Below are 27,872 nucleotides of genomic sequence, written 5' to 3'. Positions count from 1 at the left end.
AGTTAAGAGTGGGAACAATCGGCCTGACTTGATGAGGTAACTGGTTGCAGGTGTGAGTAGTTGGAGCAGAAGTCAGGCTGAGCGGCAGGAAAAGGTGGAACAGGGAAGCTGGGAAGATATACTGGGGAACACAAGAGTGAGGGAGGAAACACAAGGGAGCTGTAAATATTTCGAACACTAAAGAAACTCTAAGACTAAAGAAAACATGATAAAGTAGAAAGAAACAAAGACATGAGGAGAAACTATAAAAAGAACTAGACAGAAACAAGACTGATATATATATGTGGGTGTGTGTGTGTGTGTGTGAGATAGAGTGGGTCATAGATGTGGGACCCAAGTGGTTGACAAAATAAACTCGGTTGATAAACTTCTGGAGCATGTTTTATATTTCAGAGTCTGACTGAATCTCTCCACCGGTCCGTTTGTCTGGGGATGATGTGAGTTGGTGTATCAGGAAGAGGTACTTTACTCAGCTAAGATCAAATATTGGCACTTTGGCTTTTTCCCATCAATGTTCCTCTTTTTCTTTATGTTTCCTTTAGTTTATTTTTTCTTCACAGCATGCTTTAGTTCATTCATTCACTCTCATCCTTTCTTCCACTTTTATCTTTCTTCTGTTGTCCCTGTGTTAGTTGTTTCCTTGCCTCTTCTGTTTCTCTTCTTTATTTGCTTAGCTATTGTTTTGGTTCTTTATTTCCCTCCATTAGCTATCAGCTTAGCAGTGCATTATGAGTGTGAGAAGCGCTGCTCGGGCTTGTTGTGTGAAAGAAATGGAGCCGGCGTGACCTCGAACTGTGGGCGGTGCAGAGCTTCAGTCTGGCGGCTGCTCTTCAGTCAAAGCGGAGGGAGGACACGGTGCACACACGCGCGCGCGCACTCACGCCCACGCACACACGCAGCCAAACCACAACAACGACCAGCACCGCAGTTAGAGCAGCATGGAGCTGTAAGGACCTGGGACTGGTTTCCCATCAACCGACTCCACTTCGGTTTCAATAACTTCTCCGAGCTACGAGCGTTTTTCCCGCAACATGGACAGTAAAGGCAGCGGGCTGCTTCTGGTTGCGCACTTTATCCTCATCTGCCAACAAGGTAAGTCATGCTGCGGGATGTATTTGGTCCACACTACACCTATTATGCTGTTTTCTCGTGTTCACGTTCAGATTTAGCTGAATGTGATTTATTTTTGTATTTCTCTTTTTTTCGCTGGCCAACTTTTGCGGTTATTGCGCAGCAGCTCCAGGTGCGCTGCTGCGCCAGAAACAAACTAAAACGATAGCGCTGCTAATGAGTTTGGATTAGATGCTTTTGCCCAAGTTTAGTTCCATCAAACAAAGGGCTGTGGGTCTTGGCTTCATGTGTGTGATGTCTCCTTTGTTTTCTGTTGGAAATCACCCGGTGCTTCTGCGGGATGATAGATTAAAACGCTGGGAGGAGCAGAAGGTATCCTATCAGCTCCAAAGCGGAGCTGTCAAGCATGAAAAAGTGGTTTGGACGCGGTCTCACTGGTTCATTAAAGCTGTCAGATGCTCCTAATCTGTCTGAAACAACAACCGTAATCCTCCATCCCTGGTGAAAAATTAATATACTAAGTATGTTCAATTTTAACATACTTGAGATCAGACTAATCATGAGTATACTTCAAGTTTACTTAGGATTAGTTAACTTAAAGTGTGACATTTTGGAACAATTTTGTGCTTAGTGTACTTTAATACTATTTAAATTGTATTAAAGCACAATATAAAGTGTACTAAGTGTGCTTCAACATACTTTTTTTTGAAAACTTAAGTTACACTTAGTATACTTTAAGTATATTGCTTTTTATGTAATATAAATGTGATTGATTAGTATATTTTCAGTGTACTATTTTTGTGATTGAATTACATTTAAAATGTACTTGCAATGTATTTTAAGTATATTGTCATTACATATTTTATATATTAGTAGTGTGATTACAGTATGCTACAATTACATGTTTGGTTTATTATAATTGCTAATGTAGTAACTTTTTAGTTACTTAATGTCTTTAATTATTCTGCTTTGCCACTTTGTACATTACATGCTTCATACACACTACAGTACTGCAAACACATCAGGCTACCAGAACACAGAAGGATCAATTACAACACACTTTCCAGGTGAAACTAATTACATTGTACTTTCAATATATTCACATTTTGGTAACACTTTATTTGATGGGATGTGCATAAGACTGACATGACACTGTCATAAACATGACATAACACTTGTCACCCAACTTTTAAAACAACTTCTCATTAAAAGTGTCATTATTTACCGAATGACACTTCATTACACCTGTTAGTATGTTCCTAACAGGTGTCACGTTTATGACAGTATCATGTCAGTCTTATGCACATCCCATCAAATACAGTCTTACCCACATTTTTCAAGAGTACATTGCCAATATACTATCACAGAATTGTACAAATTTACAGACAACATGCTTATGAAAATTAGCACAATAAAACAACAGGTGCACTTTAAATGGTAAATGGACTGAACTTATATAGCGCTTTTCCAGTCATTTTTGACCACTCAAAGCACTTTACACTAGAGTCACACACACATTTATAACACCGATATGCATATCGGTAGGCAATTTGGGGTTAAGTGCCTTGCCCAGAGGCAAATTGACATGTGGCAGAAGGAAGCTGGAATCGAACCTAGAACCTTCCGATCGCAAGACGACCACTCTACCAAAGAAAGTTGATCCTTGCAGGGTGGTGAGGGGGGCTAGTGGTGCCCGTCTCCAGCAGTCATCAGATGAGAGGCGGGGTTCACCCTGGACAGGTCACCAGTCCATCACAGGGCCCTGAAAGCTAAAAACAAATAAAATGTATGAAAGAGAAATGGTACATTAACAAGGGGAATAAATTCTGTCCAATTATTTTTTTAAATCAAATCATGTTTATTAAGCACTTAGTGTTGGTAAAACACCAGTTTTTACAGTTAAAAATGTGGCCAGCTGCTCATTTAAAAGAAAAGAATCCTTCCACCATAAAGACGATGTGAAGGTTCATCCTCAGAACTGGTTGGTGATCTGGTGGAGCCAGAGCCTCTTCTGAGACAGGAAAGTCTTTAGGTTTTCTAATTTCTGATCCCTGGCTTCCTCTTTCATCTTCATTTGCTTAGACTGCAAAAATATGTCAAAGATAAAAACAATGATGAACGAGTTATAACAACAGCCTCACAATATCAAAGTCTCTTTGGGATACTGAGCTTAATTAAAACCAGGTTAAGTTTATGAAGAAAACTATATCAAGTCGCAACACACAGAGCCTCCATGCAGTTATAATATGAAACTGAATGATTGTTATAGTAATAATAATAAAAGTCACAATAAAATTAATAAAAATAATTCTTTCTGAAACCAACGTAAGTTTGTTTATATCTTTACTGCAATCTTTATAATTAAACGACGATAATTAGAATTTGGAAGCAAACTTACCACCAGCTAGCAACACGTTAGCAGCCTTTGTCTCTTCGAGCTCCTTTCGTGACCCACATTTAATTTCCATCGGTTCTTGTCCAGTTGTGTTGTCGTCTAATTCGACAACACAACTTGAATTTACCAAAACTATCAAGGCCGTCTCTACTTTTAATTCAATATTATGCGAGTAAAAATGGCGAACTTGAACAGCGTATGTTATCTTCTCTGAATTCATAGCTTTTCTTCTTTTTATGGCGCTTTTTAAAAAAACTGAAAGTGTGCAATACCGCCACCATCTGGTCTGGAGTGTGAACTGGAGCTAATGCCGTTCAATAATAAATCTTACATCATAGATCTGAAAATGGATTGGGTAAAGACAGCTTCCGTGTTTTAGTTAAAAAACTGAAAACAGATCATATTCGGAGCGATGTAAAACTGAAGATACCTGCTACATTTAGTGTTCAGGACAAGTATTGTTTTTGTTGTAGCAACTCTGTCACTAAGCTGTCAATGTTTTATATTTTGAGGTATGAACACATTATTTACTTTGTTAAACAATATTACATCAAGTTCCACTATAAGGACTGTTATTTTTTTAATTCTTTAACATTTTAACAAAAATAGTAAAAGATTATTAAGGCACCTAAAATGGCATACTTTATTAGCCTAAAGCACATGCTGAGATGTAATTTAAAACATACTGAAATTAATCATTTAAAGTAAGTGTTAAGTGAATTTTAAGTGAACTTTTAAACATTTTATTTTGAGCATATATTTTAAAATATATGCTCAAAATAGAATTTTTAAAAATTCATCTTGTGTCTAAAAGCAAGATATTAAAAGATATATTTCAAAGATATCTTTTAAATATCTTTAAAACATATATTTTAAAGATATTTAAAATATCTTTTAAATATAGACTTGAGAAAGTCTATATTTAACGTACTTGTAAATGTACTTGAGCAAATACATATTTTGTTACCTTAAAGTATGCTTTTATTTAATATATTTCTTAAAAGTGCATTTTGATATAATTATATTCAAGTATGTTTAAAGTTATAACGTCAAAATTGGTACAAGCATGCTTTTAGTATACTTTGTATATATTTATAGGTAGTAAACTTAATACTTAGTGTACTTAAAATGTTCTTACACAAATGTAAGTATAGTTGAAATATACTAAAGTATATATTTTTTTCACTAGGGAGTGCTTCACAGAGACACCTACTCTTGCTGCAATGATCTTATTTCTAATTGGGTAAAGTTTCTGTTGCTGCAGGTCAGATGTCAGAGAGAAAACAGGCCTCCAGGACAGAGAAGTTTGTCAGGATTTCATCTTGTGTCTAAAAGCAAGAATGAAGTGATATATATATATATCACTTCAATATATATATATATATATATATATATATATATATATATATATATATATATATATATTGTTCTCAAATATGAAAAGAGAAGAAATGAGAAGATTTCTCATAAGCAGTTAAAAAGGGTGCCAAATTTTATACAATCTATTTTCAGAACCACGGACAGTAAATGTTATCTTTTCCAAGTCCATACAAAACATATTATCCCTTATCCATTTTATATCCCCTATAAAACAGTCCTTATTCAATGTGAAGGGGGAGCTGAATCTTCCCACCGTAATAAGATGGCAAAGGATGAAAATGAGAGCATTCTTTATTTAAAACATGATAAGTCCAGTTCTGACACAACTTCAAAGAAGGTGGAGAAGGAGTTTAAGCTGGATCATCACCAATCTCTGATTGGTTTAGGCCACAAAATAGACCTAATGTGTGCCTGTTGTGAACCTCAGGAAGATTTTCAGCGTTAAACACACTTTTTTGTTTCTAGGCTGGTTGCAGCAGGGCAACCTCGTTCTTTTTTTTCAGGTGCGCTATTGAGAAGTCTGGTGTTATTTCTGACTAAATTACTCACACTCTAGATCCCTTCTGACTCATATATTTGTCCAAACAGTTTGACTTTTATGTGGCAACACTGCCACAAGACACATTCAGCTCCTATTCTGTCCATAGCTTCTCACCTGATCATGAGCTGCACTGAGTTTTAATTTCATGGGAAGTACATCCATAGAAATCATGAGCTTCTACCTTTAGCCGACAAGACAAAGCAAACAGTGTTGTTTGCATCTAGGCATCCTTGGCAAGGATGTGACATACTAACCTAACCCTAAGACCATGTTTAAGAGCAATTGAAAAGGCCAGTAAAGCTCCTGCACCTGCAACAGTGAAGGAGAAAAGCTGTTGGTTGACATAAGTCAACATTATCTGTTTAAATGTGAACCGTTACAATCTACTGCCTTATTTGTTCTCTATTCAAAATATTATTCAAAATTGCCAGAAAGAGAAATTGTACAGGGATCCTGCTAAATAAATCTGCATGGACCAAATCCTGGCATACATTGTAAAAAATATGCTTTGTATTAGCCAGATCCATGTTTGCTTTATTTACTTTGCTTTTTGTATCCTTTGCCTTTCGATAATTACATGACCATAAAAGCCCAATGTATCAGATATTATATAACAAATTTGTGAAAACTGGACAATGTTTCAATTATTTGCTGTTTTGTTTTCTCATGTTCAGAATATTCAATACACTGTTCTAGTTTTAAAAATGGAAATTCTGTGACAATAGTTTCTTCTGTCAGCCTTTAAATGGTTAAAAAACTTTCAATCATAAAAGCAGATTGAAGTCTTTTCTTTAGCGTAGCTTGTCAGAACGCTGATATTATTTGAAACTGGAAACATGTCCAACTCCTAAAAATGTTCAGCACGCTAAGCTTTGATTTATGGCATTTTGTTTAGTTTTAAAATCTACATGTACAAACTATAATGTTTTGTCATATGGAAGTTTATATTGTATTTAATCAAGCTTCCGTTGTGTTAAGTGAGCTGCCAAGAGACAACTCTAAGGGAAAGGGAAAAAAAAGAACAGCCTGGAGTAAAAATGTAAGAAGTCTTTGCCTAACTTTAATTTTCTTAATTTCAAAGCTGACCTGTTTCAAGTTTGTGTGAGGAACACAGTTCCAAAACATGATTGTATTTCAATAACCAGCTCCTATAAAGTTAAGCTGATGACAAGTGTGATGCATGATTGCATGGCAATTTGTCTCACTGCCAGTCTGTGGAAAAAGGACGAGACTCTGTGGCAGTGTGAAGCTGGGGCAGACGTGTGAGAGTACAGAGTGGGTGAATGGGTGGGAAAGGGGAGAAGGGCTCCGTGAATGGGTGGCAGAGTGGGGTGGGGAATTCTGGAGTTCCTCGGGCCTGGAGGTCTCACAGGGAGATTGGAGTGCAGGTTAAGCGGCACTCCTTCGTTCATTAGTCTTCCTCAACATCCCCAGCCTCGTTACCAACCCCATTTCCTGCCAGCTTCTATCTCTGTTCTCAGGCCCGCTTTGTCTACTGTACACTGTAAAAAACATCATACCTTGCATCAGATAAGGCTTCGTGAGCTTTAGTCTGTGGCAGAAAATACAGAAAATCAATTCTCTACATGTGGTGTTTTTAGGTCAACTTTAATCATAAAAAATATTATCTAAATGGTTTTAAATCATTTAAATTGACTTTTAAATATCAGCTGTTCTTTTAAATAAGCTATGTAAAATGAACCGTGTGTTGACAAATGTTCTTTGGGCTTAAGGCTCTATTTTTCCATGGGAATTGTTTTAACTTAGCGAAATAAAAAAAAGAAAACTTGTGATTGTGCTTTTATAAAATAGTGAATACAGTTTTTCTGTTGCCCACCTTTAAGATCAGTATAGATATATTAATAGTGTAGCATGAAATAATGAAGGAAATTATTTTACCCACAACAAAGACATAAACTCAGGTTTTTTCCTGCTGTGTGAGCATGCACATGCATGATTTTATGAAAAGGCTACCCCAATGTATCCATTGTACATTGGGATACAGATTGCGTGAAGAGAAAATTAAAATTTGGGGCAAGAAGTAAGACAGTACACACTTTTTTGCATGGCTACCCCTGTCACTTCGGAGTACATGCTTTGACCGTTTTGGAATATTCACTTCTGTTCCATGTTTTCATCTGTGGTTCTTTGGAGTCCTAAAGGCTTAGAAATGACTTTCTAACCTTTTTCTGACTTAAAGATGTTAGTGATGTTGTTTCTCATCTGTTCTTGATTATGTTTTTTTTTTTCGACAGAGCCGTAATGTTTAAGATTGTTTAGGCTTCATGTTGTTAGACAAGTTCTATTTAAAACATTTTTTTATTTTTTTATTTTACAAGCCTGGTGTTAGCCAGCCTGATTGTGACTGAAATTCAACGGAACTGTCCCGAATCAATTTTTACTTTTAATAAAATATAATATTCTATCAAGGTATAATGAAGTACATTGATTTAGAACAGTGCTTTATCCTTACATAGATAATGTTTTTTTCTTTATCTTTATGTGTACACATTAGGGCTGTTGTAAACAACTAGTAATTTATCGATTATTCTGACAATTACATGTAATAACTTTAAGGTGGCAAATATTTTCTTGACAGATCAATATCAGTCCAGAAAGCCTGAAGACCTACTTTGTTTAAACATGCCTTTGGTAGTTTAGTGTAGCCTCTGCAATTGGTAGTAGTTGGCACGTGAAAAATGTTTCTTACAGTGTATTCCCTCAAGCCAAGATCTTTATATTTTGCTATTTAACATTTTTTTCTAACTCTTTTGCTCTTGCTTTTCTTAGCTCTTAATCTCTCATTTTCTGTCTTTCTTGTACATCTTCTCTGCTGCTGCACATGTTTTGTTAACCGTTTTCATGCATCGCTCCCCTTTGGCAGCAGCACAGCTTCATTCATCTGCTGTCTACTCTCTTTCTTTTCACCCCCTTAAGGTTTTTTCTAATCCTCTTCTTCATTTGGCTGCCCTCTCATTTCTGGGTGTGTGAGGGTTGAAGGATGGTGTTATGGGGTGGCCATATTGTCCCTGTTGATGCCTGCCTGGCGTTCTGCCACCACATTGACCCACCCTCTCCTTCACCTCATCTTCTGTGGTTGCGGCTTTTCAGAACTATGTAATGGAGGATGTCGGCAGATCCAGGTGGCTTACAGTACCTCTGACGGGACCCCTCACATCAGGGTCCTGTTTAGCAGTAAAACAAGTAAAGCCTCTGTAGAGGAACTTGTGGAGAGCCATTGGATTTGGGATCCACTTGTGGACTGGCTGCAAGATTGTAGTCCCTGTTTGATCCCGAACCTTCGATGGCCCTTATCTAAAGGGCCATAGACCAACGAAGCACTACAAAGAAAAAGCCATGCAGTAAAAGACCATCGATAAAAGGCCTAAGTGGAGGACATGGGCTGGAAAAAGTCCTCAACAGTGAAAGGGCTGATACGCTCCGTTTCTTTTCCATTCATCTGCTTGTGTTGGGGATCTAAGCAGGTGACTGCAGAACTGCTTTAGGCAGATGTTAGATCACACAAAAGACCTTGGATGGGCTTCAGCAGGGCCTTTCTTGTATTTACAGAACATTTACATTTCATGAATTAGTCTGACCTTATTATCCAGATCAGCTTCCACGAGTTCAGCAGGAATGAGCTTAAGTCACCAACATTACAAGCTTACAGTACAGGGAGTTAAACTCTACATCACCGTGTCTCTATTCAAATCACTCTGACAAATTGAGAAAAAATGTATTGTTTGAAGAAAAAAAACAAAAAAAAAACAGGTCAAAAGTGAGTTTCAGGATTTCTTTAAAAAATGGCCAGGAGTGTTGATACACTACCGGAATTATGATGCTAGACTGATTACCAAAAAGTAGCTTTTTAAAAAGATTAAATAAATCATAGATCTACTGAACTCCATGGGGACATTTTGTTGTTTTCTCAGGCTGCAATGAATCCTGTTTTAAATCACATTTCACATTAAATCTCAATGTTGTGACTCGGGGATTAAATGGATTGCAAAGTTGTTCTTTGCTTCTTTTATAATTGTGCTAAAACTTGTAACTTACAATAGTTTTTATTTAAATGCATAAAATTGAATAACTGAAAAAAAGAATGACATACAGAAAGCAAGCCAAAGCAGCTGAGAATATACCTCAGGGTTTCAGAAGAGGGTTGATGTTTTGTATGAAATATGATGCACAACACAACCAACACCAAAGACAAAGATAGTGATATTTTAAGCTTACATGTGAGTTCAGAATTTGAAAACGTACAACATGATTATTATGTGGTAAGCTGTAAAAGGTCAGGAGAATTGTTGTCTGAGGCCAGTCCTCCATATATGGATGTAAAAGTTACGTCCAGTCAAGTCTGAATGAATGACACTTATGAAAAAAACTCAAGTTCAACTAAGTACTCAAAAGCTAGTACTTAGCTGTTATCCCAATCCATTGTTGATGACAAGGATGGCCCACCTTTCACCCTTTCTTCCCCTTTTCTTACTAGTTGTTAACATTATCTTGATCTGATATCTATATTTTACTTTTATCTTTTCTTTAACATTCTAAATGCAGTTGAAACACTGAAGAAATCCACAGTGATAACTGCCAAGTGCAGTTTCACACAAGCGTCTATCTTGTATGAAACTATCTATCTATCTATCTATCTATCTGTCTGTCTGTCTGTCTGTCTGTCTGTCTGTCTGTCTGTCTGTCTGTCTGTCTGTCTGTCTGTCTGTCTGTCTGTCTGTCTTACATAAAATGGACATTCAATGTATTTTATCCAGATTCAGTGTGGCAGATAGACAAAAGAGTTCATAATAATGATCTGGAAGAAAAATGTTATAAGGTTTAAAATTATTTTTGAAATATCAAAATCAGCATGTAAATGTATCCTGGTTTTAAAAGCATTTTCCACTGCAGTTAAATCTGTAAGTCATTTGTGGTTTTGCCCATTGTTTTATTTTTCCTATTCTTTTTCAAATTGTTGTAGCTCAGGCACATTGGATGAAGAACATCTATTGTCAGCCATTTTGTGTCTGGATTTTGACTGGGTCATTCTGACATGGGACTATGCTTTGAACTAAACCATCTATTGTAGCTCTGGCTGTATGTTCAGGGTGGTTCTCCTGCTGGTAGGTGAACCTCCATCCCATCCTTAGGTCTTCTAAAGTCTAACAGGTTTGCATCCAGGATTGTACTGGATTTTGCTCCATCCACTTTCTCATCAGTACTGATCTGCTAATAAAATCCCTGTTAGAGAAAAGCATCCAAACTGCAGGTTGCTGCCACCACCATGTTTAACTATGGAGACAGTATGTTCAGGGTAGTCTTATAGTGTTCTTTCAACATAAGATGGTTTTCTCCTTGCTATTCTTTATAAAGGCCACATTTATCAAGTGCACTTCTTGTATATATCCTGTCAACAGATTCTTCCACTTGAACAGCGGATTTCTGCATTAGCTGACACTTTGGAGGAGCTGCCATCTTCTCCATGGTTTTCTTCCTGGCCTGTCTGCTGTGTTTAGAAGCCTTTGCTCTCTAATATTATCTAACAAACCTCTGAGGCCTTTATAGAACAGCTGGTAACTCATTCTGAGATTCAGTTATACATAGATGGATTCTGTTTAGTTAGATATTATTGAACTAGATTTTATTTTTGGAGTGTCTGGATACAGGAGGCTGGATATAAATGCATATAAGACTTTTCTTTTCAGAAACTTTTCTTTTTTGTGAAAAAAAATTAAACTATGTAAGACTCTCCTTCCACTTCATAGTCATGCATCACTTTGTGTGGAATGTGGAAAACCTTTGAACGTATAAATACTTTTACAAGATCTATATAAATCTAGAGCTGGCATAAACAAATACAATTTTAAATAAAGACACTCGTGTTTTAATTGTATAACTAATCAGGTCATCATTACAAGCTAACACAGCTAAATGGGACACCTTGCTTTACTGTGTCAAGGTTAGAGAAGGACAAAGAATGAAATCCATAATTTCCTCTGTGTCCCACCCCCCGCAGCCTTTTTCAATCTACTCATTCCTAAAAATAGTCTTGCATCCCCATGGCACAATCACAAAATGTCTGCCTGTTAATGAATGGCACTGGTGCTGATGATGTTTGCCCTCTCGCACTGAAGCAGCATGATGGCTTCATGCAAGTGAAAAAGCAATTAGTTCATGGCAGCAGATGAGCAGCTCCTGCAAGGCGGCTCCTGATGATGAAGTGCTGACATGGTGTGATGGCAGCATGAGGAGGCCGAGTGTCCTGCAGAGGGACAGAGGACAGCTGAAGGGTAGTTGGAGCAGAAGCTGGTCCCTTGGTTTTAGTGTGTAAATTTCTGTCCATCCATTTTCTTACACTCTTATCCCGTTGGGGTCTGGAGGGATGCCAGCTGTCAACAGGCCAGAAAGATGTATAAATTTGTCAAATGTATGATTTACCTCTTTCTTAAGCTTTTTAGAAATTGATTCTCTCTAACAGAGGTTATGTGTTGGTGGATCATCGAGTTTACAGTGAATCTAATTTATTAATTGTTGACTGAAATCTCTTTAGATAGTCTAGCTATTTACAGTTCAACTCCAGTGTTGATAGTTGATAGTGCCTATCTCAAACTGTGTTGCAATTCTCAAACTGCAATACTGGGGCTTTGGAAGGTTTTCTTCTCATTTCAAATAAGATCATTTCTAATGGTATTAGAGAGCTGTGTTGTAAATCCAAACTTGTTGTGCACATGTCTCATTTTATGTTTTAAATTACAACATAGTAAGCCAAAAACAGTGTAGTGGGCAAACGAGAATGTGGAGTTCATCAGAAAAGGAAGTGCTTTAATATTAATACGCAAAAAATGAACTTCACTGATTGTTAGTAAAACAAAGCAAATGGTGCAGTTGGCAGAGGACAGGGCGAGCTGTGAAAGATCATTTGTGATGTCATTATCGGGGTATTTAAACAAATATATCATGATATCATTTTTTGGCAATGTTACCCACCTCTAGCGTGGCCCCCCTCCTGCCATCTAACTTCTCACTTCTTCTGTTCTTTTTTTCTTTGTTTGTTTGTTTATGTTTTTGGAGGAGCAGCAAATAACTTACTGGTGTATAATCACCAGCACTAGGCATGAAGTGTGGTTTAGCCTATGACTCTATGACAGGGGTAAGCAACCCCTGTCACAGAGCCATATTGGACAAAAAAAAAAAGAAACAAATCTGTCTGGAGCCTCAACAAATTTAAAGCCTTATATAAGGTTTATAATGAACGCAAAACAGTCTTTAAGTGTTTATATTAGCCTATTATCAAAATGACTGTGTATACATAATTAGCATTCATGATTAAACGTTTATTTTCCCTGCAGTGCGTCCGGGAAGGAATGACGCACCAGGTGACTACTCTGTTGCATGATGGTGCTTTACAATTTTAATGTATTATGTTTCGTTGCATTGATAAAATTAAAGAAATGCAAAAAAGAAACCAGATTTTTGATGTCATTTTTATTATGAAGATCGACAGGGACAGGGTCATTTCCCTGTCTTTGTAAATAATCACCGTTAAGTGTGTGATCGAAAAAACAACAAAACTGAACTTGCATAACGTGCTCCTTCTCTGGGCAACAAACGGAGTGCAATAAAACGCAAAATGCAGTTATAAAAATAAAGAAGTAGCCTTTTGAAAAGGTAAAGTATATAAAATTAAATTAATACAGTTTAAGTTTGATTTCTGTGCAAATGCCAAGCAAGTCAGTGCAAGGATTCAGGTAATCCTTCTGCAATGGCAATGAATGCAAATGTTTCGGTCCAAGAATTGCAGAATCTCTCCTCAGCTATTTTTCTCTTTTCCCCTTTGCTCTCCATGGCCCACCACACACCCATCAGGTTGTTTACAGCAGCCACCAGCCTGGCACCCCGCCTAGCTGAAGGAAACATCACAGGCTATGATGCAAATCTTTGTTGACAGAAATGTTGAAATTTAATACTTATTCTACACATTTTTATAGCATTGGAAAACGTTAAGAATAATTGTGTCATGTTTGTCCTGCAGAAACCATATTAAAACAAAAAAATATATTTCCCACCCCCATCTTGTTCCATTTTTAAAATTTTTTGAAAAAGCTCCAGAGAGCCACTAGGGCAGCGCTAAAGAGCTCTAGAGCCGCAGGTTGCCGACCCCCGGCCTATGAGTTGCACCGCAGCGCAGCTTAGGAGGAAAATCCAGCAGAGCAGTGGTATCAGTTTGGAGTATTGGCTTGTTTTTACAAGTATGAGTACTTGATGCTGGCATTTGCCCCAATACCGATACTCATATCAGTATCGGGACACCACTAGTGTAACAGTTGATTTTGAAAGGAAACTAAAGGTTTTCTGACAAATCTAATGGAATGTTCTCATTCATGCTGACCACAAAATGTGAAACAGTCTTAAGCTAGCGAGACATCTCTGTGGTCATTATTATGAAGCTGCAGCTAATGTAAAGAGATTGGGATGAGCCATTGATAACCCACAGTCAGCAGATGTCTCTGACTGAAAAGTCACACACTCTTTCACAGAAAATATGATTCTTCAGCTGTTAGTTAAGGGTCCTGTCTTGGTTTCATAAAACAAAGGCTGCTACTGAGACTTGAGTCACATCAGAGCTTAAGTCAAATCACTAGTCTTTAGAGTGTGTGTCTAAGCTGAATCTGGAGTCTTTGTGACTTAAAAGTGTCCAGGGTCTGAATCTGAATCTGAAATCCCCGTCCCTGGCACACACACTGGAGGTTTTTCAACATACTTTTGAAATACATCCGGCAGCTTAGACAGATAGCCATGTTCAATAAAGTAGATTATTGAAACATTTATTTATTTAGGTAACTCAGTTCACTACATTGTGTTCCAAATTATTATGCAAGTGATATTTTCTCAGATTTTCTTAAATGGTCAATACAAATGATGGTCAGTATAATTTTCAAGTCCTGAACTATTACAGTATAAATCAAATTTTACTGAATCAAAGCTCCCCATGAGAACAGTATTTTTTTCAAAAATAAAAAACTCAAAATGCACAAAATTATTATGCACAGCAGATTTTCTAAACATTTTATGGATTATAAAGAACTGCAGAAGGTCATTCTTTCAATGTGCAGCATTAAGTGGTCACATGTACTAAAATCAAAAGCTATTTCAATCAAAAACATCTTAACAGACCAAGTTACATGTTAACATAAAACCCCTTCTTTGATATCACAGCACAATTCTTGATCCATTGAACTTGTGAGTTTGTGGAGTTTCTGCTTGAATTTCTCTGCAGGATGTCAGAATATCTTCCCAGAGCTGTTTTGATATGAACTACATTCCACCCTCTGATCTTCTGCTTGAGGAAACTCCAAAGGTTCTCAATAGGGTTGAGGTCAGAGGAGGATGGTGACCACACCATGAGTTTCTGCCCTTTTATGCCCATAGCAGCCAATGACACAGTGGTATTCCTTGCAGCATGAGATGGTGCATTGTGATGCATGAAGATGATTTTGCTACTGAAGGTACGGCTCTTCTTTTTGAACCATGAAAGAAAGTGATCAGCCAGAAAGTCCATCTACTTTGCTGAGGTCATTTTCACACCTTCATGGACTCTGAAGGGGCCGACCAGCTCTCTCTCTCTCTCTCTCTCTCTCTCCCCATGATTTCAGCCCAAAGCATGACTCCACCACCTCCTTGTTGACGTCACAGCCGTGTTGGGATTTGGTGGCCATCCACCACCAATCCTCTACTGCGTCCATCTGGACCATCCAGGGTTGCACAGCAGTCATCAGTGAACAAGTCTGTTTGAAAATGAATCTTCATGTACGGCTGGGCCCACTGTGACCGTTTCTGCTTGTGAGCTCTGGTTAGGGGAGGCTAATAGTAGGTTGATGCACCACAAGCCTCTGGAGGATCCTCCACCTTGAGGTTCCAGAGGCACCAGCAGCTTCAAATAACTGTTTGCTGCTTTGTAAGGGCATTTTAACAGCTGCTCTCTTAATCTGATGAATTTATCTAACAGAAACCTTCCTCATTCTGCCTTTATCTGTACAAACCCATCTTTGTTCTGAATCAGCAACAAATCTCTTCACAGTACGATAACGCTTCAGTTTTTGTTAAATATCTAATGTTTTCATACCTTGTCATACGGCACTACACTATCTGATGATTTTCATCAGCAGAGATCCTTTCTCTTTCCCATATTGCTTGAAACCTGTGGCTTGCTTAATAATATGTTGATTTCCTTTAATTGACTCACCAGACAAACTAATCAACCAGCTCTCTGAAATTAATTATAGTGATTCAAAGATCCCTGACACACAATACCATCTATAAATTTAATAGCACAACAAAAAATGTAATCTTTATGACACTTTAATCCAATTTGCATAATAATTTGGAACACGGTGTATGTAAATGACATTATATAAATGAATTCCACACAGACTGTTTTTTTTTTGCTTTTGTTTCTGTTATGATGATTTTCTGCTTACTCTTAATAGAAACATGACATTGAAGATTAGAATCAGACCAGCAAAACATGTTTAATACAGGAATTTGGCTTTAAGGTTATTTTCAAAGGGTACCTTTAATCTGACAAACTGAGACTCTTTTTCATACATATTTGATTTATTGAATATAACTGAACAGGTGGAACTTGTGATGTGAATCTGCTGAGAGAGAAACAACCTGAAAATTAAAATTGTCATTTGTTAGAGATATTGGAGTATTTTTCCAAAAAATCAAGGCAGCTATTTTTAATGTGCATAATTTGAACATTACACACATGTGAATACAGTATACTCTAATGTGAATATAAGGGTATGAAGTTGTCTTGAACTCTATGGTATTAACTAGAGAACACCTTCAAATAGCAAACAACTCTATGATTAATTTCCACAGGAAAGTAAAGGTGAACCAGAAAGTTGCATATTTCATCAGTGCGGAGGGCAGTCAACTACTAACGTGGAAGCAAAGGGGAAGAGAAATCCCTTCTTCACCCTGATCCCCTTCTAGGTGAAGTGTTTGCAAACCATTACTGGTTGTTCTAGAGTTTTTTATCTTACAGCCAATATAAAACAGTTTGTCAGAGGCCCTGAGAAAAGCTCCCCTTACAGAGAAACAACTTAATTAAACTCTGAAACTGAAAAGACAGAGTGCCAACCCTGCACCCCAAAGGAAAAGAGAGAAGAATTTTATGTAAAGCCCTCTTACGTTTACTAAATTGTCTTAGTTTACACTACTTTTTAAACTGTGATTCAGATAAAATCATTCCTATGATGCCAAAAACTACAAATTCACTAAATTTGAAGATGACGTACTGAATGAACCTGAGGGTCCAGCAGCATTCGAGTCATGAAGTGTTTCCACACTGCCAACTAGGGAAACCAGGCAGTAAACACTGAGCAAATCTACAAATGGTGGCCAAACAAGCCTGAATGTTTGTTCAAAGTGGTTCATTGTAACAATAAACTCTGTAGACAAGTAACTCTTCAGTGACTGCTCTGCCAGAAGTGACTGCTGCTTTCTTGTCAGCGGTTTATGAGATGATCAAAAATTGTGAAAAAACCAAACAAATTCTTTTCACCAGATTTTTTTGATGATTGTTGTTCAGGATTCTATCGTTGACGACCAGTGACGTGATGAATCGGTCCTCCTGTCTCTGCAGGCTATGTGACGTTGGGGGCTGGATAATTCCAGGCGAGCTCACACACTGAGGTGCTCTGTTCCTGGCAGCCAAGTAGGGAATCCTGTTCATTGACGCCAAGATTGTCAAAAATTACTGGATGAGCAGAAGTAAGAAATTTATTAAAAAGGAAAGGGAGTTGTTCTTTAATGCTACAGAGTGCAGCTTTAATGCTGATAAGTTCTGGGTTGGTAACACTTGGATAGTCTTTAGCATCAAGGACCTTCCGCTGTTAGAGGTTCTATGTGAGAGCAGCTTGACCAATCTGATGATAAGACTATGCAGAGAACCTAAAGCAAAATAGGGGTGAGGAGTACATTATAACATTTTTCATTACATAGGTTGACACTTTCCTGTGTGGAATAAAATCAAATCAGATGCACAGATGGCTAATTTCAGCAGTCGTCACACCTGAACAGTTTGATTGGATTAAAATGGACTCTCGTTGGTTTTGCCCACTGGTGCGGTTCCTCTAACCTAATGAGAGCATTAGTGTTGGTCAAACAACTGAATCACAATTATTTTACTAAAGAATGGTTTAGTTCTTAAATCATGTCAAATTTTTGATGTGTCCTTGATTTAAACATGAATTCAACTGGTCTTGTTAATTTGCTTATTAATCTACTCAGGAAGTAACTAGGGAATGAATCTTATTTTTGATACACAGCAAAATAAGGCACACACAGAGTAAATACCTTGATGATGGATTTCCTTCGGGGATTAGCAGCATAAATGAAGTGCTTTGTGTTGACAGGAGACGTCCTCTGTTTGACATTAGTTAGGGAAGAAGATAAAGGGATGCATTTGGTTGTGAAGGAGGAGAAGCTTCTCTTGGCCTCTCACTTAAGTGATGTATTGATAGCTTTTGCCTTTTGTATAGCTATGTGATTTACCCACCTTTATTAGTTATTTTTATATTACCTACCCTCACAACTGGATTACTTTAAATTTAGGAAAGGGATGATTTCTACTTGATTTTCTGACCTACTAGCTAAACCACATGATGGATTATTCAAAATTTTAAGACTGCTACTTTTTATTTTATTTTCTAATCTACAAGCTTAATCAGTAAACGATGCCTCTGCTATCCACCGAGGATAACAAACTTCTCCAAAAAAACCTGCAAATACAGAAATGAAGATTTGACTTGAAGTAAATATGGAGGTACATACTGGATCTGAAAATGAGACAATAATATCGTTAATTCAAAATGATGAGGAAGCTGACAGACAGTTGTCCACAACAAATAGTACCACTTGGAACTCTGTCTGTGTGTAATACTGAAAACTGATGATTATGTTTCAGGGAACATTAATTTTCTAGCAAGATAACAATTTTGATGTTCTGGAGTGGCCCAGTCAAAGTCCAGGTTTAAATATTATAGAAAATTTGTGGCAGGACTTGAAATACATTTTTTATAGCTGATCCTCACAAAACCTGACAGAGCTTGTCAGGGAAAAAATAAGTCCTAGTTCTTCTACTCATAGGCATTCTTCCTTTGAACATTTAAACACTTTGTCAGAAGTTACATTTTTAATACAGGTCTCAATAGGTTCCACTTTGCATGTAATCTTATTCTATTATAATATCTATAGATCCTGAAGAAAGAAGGAGCTGGCTATGTTTGTCAGCAGATTAGGGTCTTAGAAAGTCAAAAATTAGAAGGAACTTCATTAATTAACAAAATAAACTATAGACAGAAAAATGAGATTCAACCAACAATGCCGAATACAACGGAAAAGGCACAGCATCACACAGCATGAAATGGATAACTTGCTAAAGACAATATTTTCAGGTTTTACTTAGATTTCACAGAGGCAGTAAGCTGCTAGTGGTCTGTTCTGTTTTAATTTGGGCCAAAACCATCTGCTGCAGCTCTGTTTCTTTCATGTCTCTTCTTCCTTTTAGGGGCGTAAGCTTAGCCGGTAGATAACCCACAGCTTATATTCTCTACCATTTATAGTTAAAAGAGAAACATGAGAGACTCTGAAGCTCAACCCCGGAGCCTCGGCTGATGATGAGTTAAGTTCTCTGCAGAACAATTTCCCTTGTGTTGCTGCTTGTTGCAGTTTTGCTGTTTTTCGGGGCTTCAGATGAGCAAAGTTTTCATGCGTCTGCCTGCAGCTCTGTGACAATATCCTTTGATTTCGCCGAGGTGGTCCTACAGTAGAAGTTCGAGGAAGAACTTAGTGTACACTCTAAATGTCTTTAGGGCCTGTGATGAATCACTAGCTGATGTTTTGGCCTTACAGAGGTCAGCTGTGATTCACAGTCACTGTAGCTTTAAAGGTTCCCTTTTGATCCTCCTCAGTTTTACAACTGAAATGCATCATGTATCTTCCTTTGCAAGAGTTATTTTCAGAAAATGCTAATAGTATTGATAGTAATCTGTACTTATCACAACTTGAGACTGAAACCTTTGATTTAATATGTTTTCAGCCTCATTCTTCATCTTTAAATATTTTGCCTCCGCAGTTTGGCGAAGCTGGATCTAACCTGTACATGGTGATGCAGTATCAAAGTCATTGTTTTTTTAGACTTTAGTCTGACCTCTGCAACAACACATACTCTTTACAATAAAGACCTAGACCAAAAGACACAAAACAGTGCATACAATTACATGCAACTTTAGAAGAGTGGACACACCTACAAACTGAATTCAAATGGATAGGTGTGCCCCTTCTTTGAACTGGTTCTTTGAATGGTCTACATAAACCAGCTGGAGCACTTTTATACCTATAAAGAAAAATCTTTCATCATTTCAGACAACCTTTTGGACCATTTCAGTGCCCAAGATAATGATCTAAAGATTACTGTCTTAGGATTTAATTGTTATACCTACAAAACGTTTTAAAGTGCATTTTAAAATCACAGATAACATATTACAAATACAATTGTTCAACTACTGTTCAAAACTGCCAAGAGTCCCGAGGGCAAAACTGCCACCATCACAAGTAGAGTCTAAGCTCATCGTAAGAATGACTTGGACACTCACCTTGAGTTTACACTGACTTAGAGTTGTTGGGGTCACATGGCCACCTTGTTTTTCTGAAATCAACAACAATTTCTTTTGTTTTGTTGACATTCAGGATTAGATGGTTTGCATCACACCAGTCCACCAAATGTTTCACCTTCTCTCTATACGCCAGTTCATTGTTGTCCCTGATGAGACCTACCACTGTCGTATCGTCCGCATACTTAATGACGTGATTCGTACTGAACCTGGCTTGGCAGTCTTGGGTCATTAGCAGTTTATGTTGGCTCTGGCTGACCTGGACACCTCGCTGACACCACATTTAAAAGCAGAGTTTCATGCCTTCAGCATCTCATGCAGCTCCTTTATCATGTGGCTTCTTCTACATCCTGTTCATCATAGGTTTACATAGGCTAAAATCATTTAAAAAAAGGTTACTGAATATGTTAATCACAAAAACATTTTAACCAAATCTTGCTGATCAATATTTTTATTTTTATAGTGCTCTTCAAACTCCTGGTTTTCCTTGTCACTGCTGCTAAAGACAGCCCATCCAAGTTGCTCCTGAGCCAGTTTTGTGGCTATGACAGGCTTATTGAGACTCTAATCTCATCTTCTTATGCTTTGGAAAATGACAATTTTTCAGAGTGGTATCAATAATATTTGGTTTCCTTGTACCTCTTCAGCTTACTCGTCTGATGATGCTGTCATTCAGAGAGTAACAGACACCCTCAAAGGCAATAAACCGTGTAGCTGTTATGATAATGTCTCCTACAGCAGTGGTCCCCAACCCCCGGGCCGCGGACCGGTACCGGTCCGTGGACCAATTGGTACCGGGCCGCGCAAGAAATAATTAAATACTTCCGTTTTATGTGTTGAGTCTGGAGGATCTTTTATTTTGAAATTCCTTTAACCGGATTCTGTCGGTTACGTCTTGTGCGCCAACATTGAGTCCACAAGCAGCAGAATGAGTTAGAAACAGCAGCAACAGCATCAGGTGTCGGTCGTCTTACAAGAACTAAATTCCTTTAAATGATTAAACTCAGTTAAGCAGTCATCATCCAATCATTGTCTTCTGCTTATCCAAGACTGGGTTGAGAGAGTATTAGGTCAACCTACACATTGCTTTCCACAGCAACACTCCCCAACTCAGACTACAGCATCACCTGCACTATGACAGACTAGGCCTCTGTCTATCCATCCATCCATCTTTCATTTCATTCTATGATGATGATGATGATGATCATAATTTTCTATCATCATACCTTGACACGACAACGTGATATTCAAACTCCTCTTCTTGAACTAAATACCTGACCTCCAACTGGATAGAGCAGTGCATCTTTTTCTTGCAAACAATGTTCTCGGATTTAAAACATTGAAATATCTATAAGCTAACCTACAAGGACACAAAATGAATCATGTTAGTCCACAGGCTACAGCTTGAAGGGTCTCAGATTCAATTGGTCACAGATAAAAGTTTGTTATTTTAGGACGAGGGGAATTGTCCAGGGAATGTAATGTTTGTTTCATAATTGATTACTGTTTGATGTTTTTATGATGTACAGCACTTTGAACTGTCTTGTTGCTGAAATGTGCTAGAAAAATAAACTTGACTTGACTTGCTTGGATAGACTCCCCTCAAGGAGCATGGATGATTCCTGAGACCCCTTGCTTATTGAAAATTAATGTTTCAACAGAGGAGAAGACAAATGCTCATTTTTAATGAACGAAGTAAAGTGTAATGTCAGGGCTGAAGTTTGGGTTTTGGTGGTGGTTGAGAACAAAAAGGCAAGCCATTACAATCTATGGAAAGTTCTTGCATAATGTCTCTTTAGAGAGAAAAGGCCATAACTGTGTCAGTGTATTCATTCAGCGGAGTGTGGCGTGCCCTGCCCTCTGGTCTGTGGGAGTCCCACAGACCCCATTTGGATGAAAAATAAGAGGATTAGCTCAGCCCTCAGAGAGCCCGGACATCCACAGGCTTTTAGGGTGACAACTGGTGCCTGCAGTAGAATGTGTAACAACTAGCCCCTCCTTTCTGTCACACCAGTCATCCACCCAAATCCCTGCCCCTGTTCTCCAGATGCCAAGGAGACAAGAGACTGAGCAGGGTGGGGGTGGTGTGTCTAATACCAGCCGCTAAGACTGGGAGAGTAAGATAGGTTAATCTGAGCGCAGTCTGGACCTTTATTCCTGTAAGTTATAATGGTAATGCTATGGCAGTGCAGTCCATCTTGTTTAGCTTTTTCCATATGCAACAATTCAATACAACACATTTTTCCAGTTTAATCCAAGCTTCTTCCATGCAATTTCCTTTTAAAACAAAATGCTATTTAAAATAGAAGATGACATTTCTGGGTGTGATTAAAAACAAAATCCAATAAGCAATGCAAGTATCATATAAAACACAATGTGCCTTAAAGTCAGAAAAGAGCACATAACATAAAAACACAACAAATGCATGCAATGTATTAGTCTTATGCATGAACTAGTTTTTAGTGAAGGTGTCAACTTAGTTCAAAGTTGAAACCAATGAACACTGAATTCAGATATCCAGTTTTAATCTGAGCATTTAAATTATAAATACTGTGGAGGTTCCTCCATCTTTTTCCCAGTGTTAGTAGAGGAGCCAGAGATGGTAAAGGCAAGTCAGCTCCATCAGACAAGGAAGCGCAAACAGAGCATGAGGAGTGTGGTGCAGCTTGTGAAGAGGATGAAGAGGGGGAGAGCCAACCATATCTGACTTGGCAGGGATCCTTCAGGCCCACATTGGACAGCAGAAAGCTCGAGAGGCACAGTGGGAGAAAGAAATGGCACGTCAAGATCACAGGTTTAAGGCTCTCCAACACCCGTTCAATTTATTTCAAGAGGAGCTTCAGGCCCAGTCTTCCGCAGGCCTGAGGCCTTTTGTGCAAGACCACGCCCTCTCCTCTGGAGGCTTGAGGCCTGATGATGTGGATAGTTCACCACCAGAACCTGCACTGTCTGCTGTTAAGCCAGGTGACTCAGTTTCTACACATTTTTATAAAAAACAAAACTTCAAAAGCTAAGTGATGATGATGACATTGAGCATTTCCTTATAACTTTTGAGAGGATAGCATGGGTTTGCAGATGGCCAAAAAGTGACTGGGCATTTCAGTTGATTCCACTTTTGACTGGTAAAGCCAGGAGTGCATATGTACATATGGATGTGGATGAATCAATGGACTATGATAATGTTAAAGCTGCTATTTTACAGAAATATGAAATTAACAGCGAGACTTATCGACAGAGGTTTCGCTCTCTTCATGTGGAGCCAAATGAGTTCACCAAGGAGCTTCATGTGAGACTTAAAGAAATGTATGGCAAATGGGTTCAGAACCGAGGTAAGACTGTTGAAGAAGTAATTGACGTCATAATTCTTGAACAGTATTTCCGAATGTTGTCTCCAGAACTCCAAGTTTGGATTAAGGAACGAAACCCAAAAGATGCAGTAGAGGCAAGTTTCCCTGGCAGATGCCTTTGTGGCAGCCAGTAGGAAGAGCCAACCGTGGGCATTTAGAGCTGCAAAAAGGGAGTTTAAACAGTACAACCCAGAAAAACAGTATTAACTTTGGGCCATTCATTTCCCTGGGCTGTTCACCTGGGGAAGCATAAAACAATAGCCCGAATCCAACGGTGTTTCTACTGGCCTGGATTACACAAAGAGTGTATGGCAGTTTTTGCAGGAGTTGTCCTCGGTGTCAAAAAACATTCACCAGATTTGTAGCGAGAGCTCTTCTTCAGCCTCTTCCTATTATAAATACACCATTTGAACGTTTGGGCATGGATGTTGTGGGTCCAGTGGAGAAGAGCAAATCAGGTAACCGATTTATGTTGATTATCACTGCTTATGCAACAAAGTATCCTGAAGTGTTCCCCCTGAAATATATTAAGGTTAAGACTGTTGCCGTTTGCCTGGTTCAGTTTTTTTCACGAGTGGGGTTCCCCAAAGAAATACTGACTGATCAAGGGACAAATTTTATGTCCAAATTACTGAAGGATGTGTATAAACTGATTGGCATTAGGGGACTGAGAACCACCCCATATCACCAGCAAACTGATGGACTCACAGAGAGGTTTAATCAGACTCTTAAGAAAATGCTTCATAAGTTCATCAATGAAGCTGGGTCTGATTGGGATCAGTGGCTTCCTTACCTCTTGTTTGAATATTGGGAGGTACCCCTAGCCTCTACCAGGTTTTCCCCCTTTGAGTTGCTTTTTGGGCATGAGGTGCGAGGTCCACTAGCCCTTTTGAAGGAAAGGTGGGAGGGGGAGAAAGCTGCAAATACAACTCAGACTACAGCATCAAATACTGTTAATACAATTTCTTATGTCCTCCAGATGAGACAGAAGTTTTTAAAAGATGACCTCATTGGCTCAGGAACATATGTGTGTCTCCCAACAGAAGCAAAAAACCTGGTATGATCAAACTGCTCATGAGAGAAGTTTTGAACCAGGTCAAAAGGTATTGGTACTGCTACCTACTGATGACAGCAAGTTTTTGGCTTAGTGGCAAGGTCCATATGAGGTTGTTCAAAAACTGGGTCCCACCACCTACGAGATCTGTACTCCAGATCAGAGTTCTTCACATTAACCTGCTAAAGGAGTGGGTCTCAAGGCCTGAGGGGAAACAAGATGTATTTTTCATCAGAAGTGTATCAGATGGCGTGCTGTGGTGGCGTAGGGGACAGTACAACCCATGTTTGGAGGCCTCGAGTCCTCGACTTGGACTGTCGCGGGTTCGATTCCCGGACCCGACGATATTTGCCGCATGTCTTCCCCCATTTCCTTCCCCCTTTCCTGTCAGGCTACTTTTATATAAGGGACACTAGAGCCCACAAAAGACCCCTGGAGGGGTAAAAAAAAAGAAAAAAAAGAAGTGTATCAGATGAGGAGGAGGAGAAACAATACCTGCCTCTACCATCAACTTCTGCTCTTGACCTGAGTCATCTCTCCCCAGAGCAGCAGTTGCAAGTGAGAGCCCTATGTAACATCAATGTGTTTCATGATAATCCTGGACATACTGATTATATTAAACATGATATTTGTGGGGCGTGCTGTGGTGGCGCAGGGGGTTAGCACGCCCCACGTTTGGAGGCCTTAGTCCTCGACGCGGACGTCGCGGGTTCGACTCCCGGTCCCGACGACCTTTGCCGCATGTCTTCCCCCCTCTCCTCACCCTCCTTCCTGTCTGCCTACTGTCGAAAAAATACAAGCCACTAGCGCCGCAAAAACTCTTCGGAGAAAAAAAACAAACAAAAAAAAAAACCATGATATTTGTCTGAAAGAAAATGCAATTGTGAAACGAAGGAGCAGCAGGATCCCTGAGCATTTCCTAGGCCCTTTAAAAGAGGAGATTGAATTAATGCTTTTGAGACTTCTCACAGTGACTGGTGTAATTCAATTGTCCTTGTACCAAAAAAGGACGTCACCATGAGGTTCTGTATAGACTTCCGCTATTTGAACTCTGTTTCAAGTTTGACTCATATCCAACTCCCCTATATCGATGACTTGATTTGCTGTCTTGGGAAAGCAAAATATCTTACCACCATTGATCTCTCTAAAGGTTATTGGCAGGTTCCCCTTAACACCAGGTCTCATGAGCTGACAGCTTTCCAGACACCTTGGGACCGTCATGCCTTTTGGGCTTCATGGAGCACCTGCAACCTTCCAGAGACTTATGGATAAGGTACTGGAAGGTCTTTCAAATTTTGCATCTGCTTATTTAGATGATATTGTCATCTACAGTAACAGCTGAGAGGGACCATTTGCAACATCTTAAGGCTGTTTTTGAGTCTCTTCATGCTGCAGGTCTAACTGTTAATGCAGCTAAATGCACCCTTGCCAAGAAGGAAGTTCAATATCTTGGACATATTATTGGCAATGGAGTCATCAAACCTCAGATCCAGAAGGTTCAAGCAATTCAGTCATGTCCTCTGCCACAGATCAGGACACAGCTAAAATCCTTCCTTGGGATGTCGGGTTGGTACCATAAATTCATTCCTAACTTTTCTGCCAGAGCTGCTGTGCGTACAGATCTGACCAGTCCCAAGAGACCCAATCAGCTTCAGTGGTTGGAGGAAGCATAGAGAGCTTTTAAGGACATCCAAGGTGCCTTGAGTGGACCTCCAACATTATACTACCCTGACTTTGAACAGTCATTTATTTTGCAAACTGCTGCATCTGGGCGTGGGCTGGGTGCAGTGTTGCTTCAAGGGCCTCCAGGGGACGTCATCCTTTTACTTTAATCAGCAGAAAGCTCTACCCAGGGGAAACTCGATACTCCACCATAGAAAAGGAGTGCCTAGCTGTGAAGTGGGCCTTAGATTCACTCAAATATTATTTGTTGGGGACACGGTTCATCCTAGAAATGGATCACAAACTTTTTTTTGCTGAGTTTGAAGGACTGGCTGGGGGAGAGGACTGGTTGAAAGGCAAACCAGGAAGTGGAACAAACCATCAGGCTGCTAGAAGTACGGGACTTGATGTTGAAGAATCTGTCCTCTCTCTACTAATAGCATAATTGTTAAAACATTTTTGGTGTTAGGATGTTTTGCTTTTTTACAGTTGTGTAGTAGTCAAAATGTGTGTTGGTTTGACTACTTTTTTTATGTTTATGCATTGTTTGTCTTTGTCTTCTCTTCCACCCCTCCTCATTTGTGGAGGGGTGTATATTCTTTATACACAGAGGAGATGCATATCTCCTCTGTGTATAAATTCCCACCTGTGTTCATTGTGTGATGTCAGTTTTGGGTTGTTATCCCTGAGGTAGGTATGCCTTAGCTGATTTCTTTTGGGCCCATTTTGCTATATTTTTTAGATTTGATGTTGGAAGTCTTGTGAAGAATTTTTGGAAAAATAAATAGAAGATATATTTTTATATATATGCCTTTGTCCTTGTGCCTTACTTGTCGGACCGTAACAAATACACTCAAGTTATCAAACATAATCCTCCTGCTGCAGCCAGGTTTCTACACCACAAAATAAATCAACCTGATAATCAAATCAAAGTGGATATATGGTAGATTTCTGCTGGTGTACATTTGAAACCAATTTCAGTAAAGTGTTGTTTACATTTGAAAACTGAAGTCAGTATTTGTAAACATAATCTTGACCAATATGACTGATTTTGATTATGATTCTATTTATTTCAGGATATTATTTTGGACTTGGAGTTGAGATTACATTCTATTCCAATGTTCTCTTTGGAGAAACAGTGCTGATATCTCCAGCAACTCTAGAATATTCAATGATACATCCACCATAATGGTGGAGATAATGGATAATGGATAATGTAAGATAATGGATATCCATCCATTATCTTACATGCTTATATTGAGTGAGGTCTCGGTCACCAGTCCATCGCACGGCTACTCAATGATATAGCGCCTATTAAAAAATTGACCTTTTTTGGATGTTTTATCCTTTTTATGGATTTTGCAAATTAATTTTGATCAACTTAATTTAGTTCTTGAAAAGGTTTTCAATAAAAGCCTTTTAATTGAAGTGAAAACTGACTTCTACAAAAATAATGACAAATAAAAATACAGTATGTAACATAAAATAAGTGATTGCATAAATATTAACACCCTTCCAGTCAGCATTTAGCAAGATGCAGATTTGGCTGCCATGCCAGCAGGGAGTCAGTGTGGACAGGCCTCAGGCTGCTCATTTGGATGCTGCAGATTTCCTCCATTCTTCCTGCTTGAACTGTTCAAATTGTTGTTTTGGTGGGGATCAGCTGTGAACAGCCCTTTTAAAGTCCTACCACAAATGTTCTGTTGGGTCAGTGCTTGGGTTTTCTCTGGGCCACTTC

At 38.7% G+C, this 27,872-nt stretch overlaps 1 protein-coding gene across 6 annotated transcripts in view; it reads left to right on the top strand.

The window, feature by feature from the left end:
- Positions 1-829: 829 nt before the first annotated feature.
- Positions 830-27,872, top strand: part of ptprz1a (protein tyrosine phosphatase receptor type Z1a) — a 90,001-nt gene continuing 62,958 nt past the window's right edge. For 2 of the 6 annotated variants that reach the window (XR_004336680.1, XM_032546244.1), the window contains exon 1: positions 830-1,092. Coding sequence is in view for 5 of the 6 variants with exons in the window: in XM_032546244.1 (XP_032402135.1) it covers positions 1,032-1,092 (61 nt within the window). In the remaining variant the exon portion in view is untranslated. Of the gene's footprint in view, positions 1,093-17,040; positions 17,169-27,872 lie in introns of all 6 variants that reach the window. The other 4 variants (XM_032546248.1, XM_032546247.1, XM_032546245.1 and 1 more) reach the window with 3 other exon arrangements.

Source organism: Xiphophorus hellerii, chromosome 2 (genome assembly GCF_003331165.1).
Source record: "Xiphophorus hellerii strain 12219 chromosome 2, Xiphophorus_hellerii-4.1, whole genome shotgun sequence".
Classification (NCBI taxonomy): Eukaryota; Metazoa; Chordata; class Actinopteri; order Cyprinodontiformes; family Poeciliidae; genus Xiphophorus; species Xiphophorus hellerii.
This window is presented reverse-complemented; position numbering and strand designations above follow the sequence as displayed.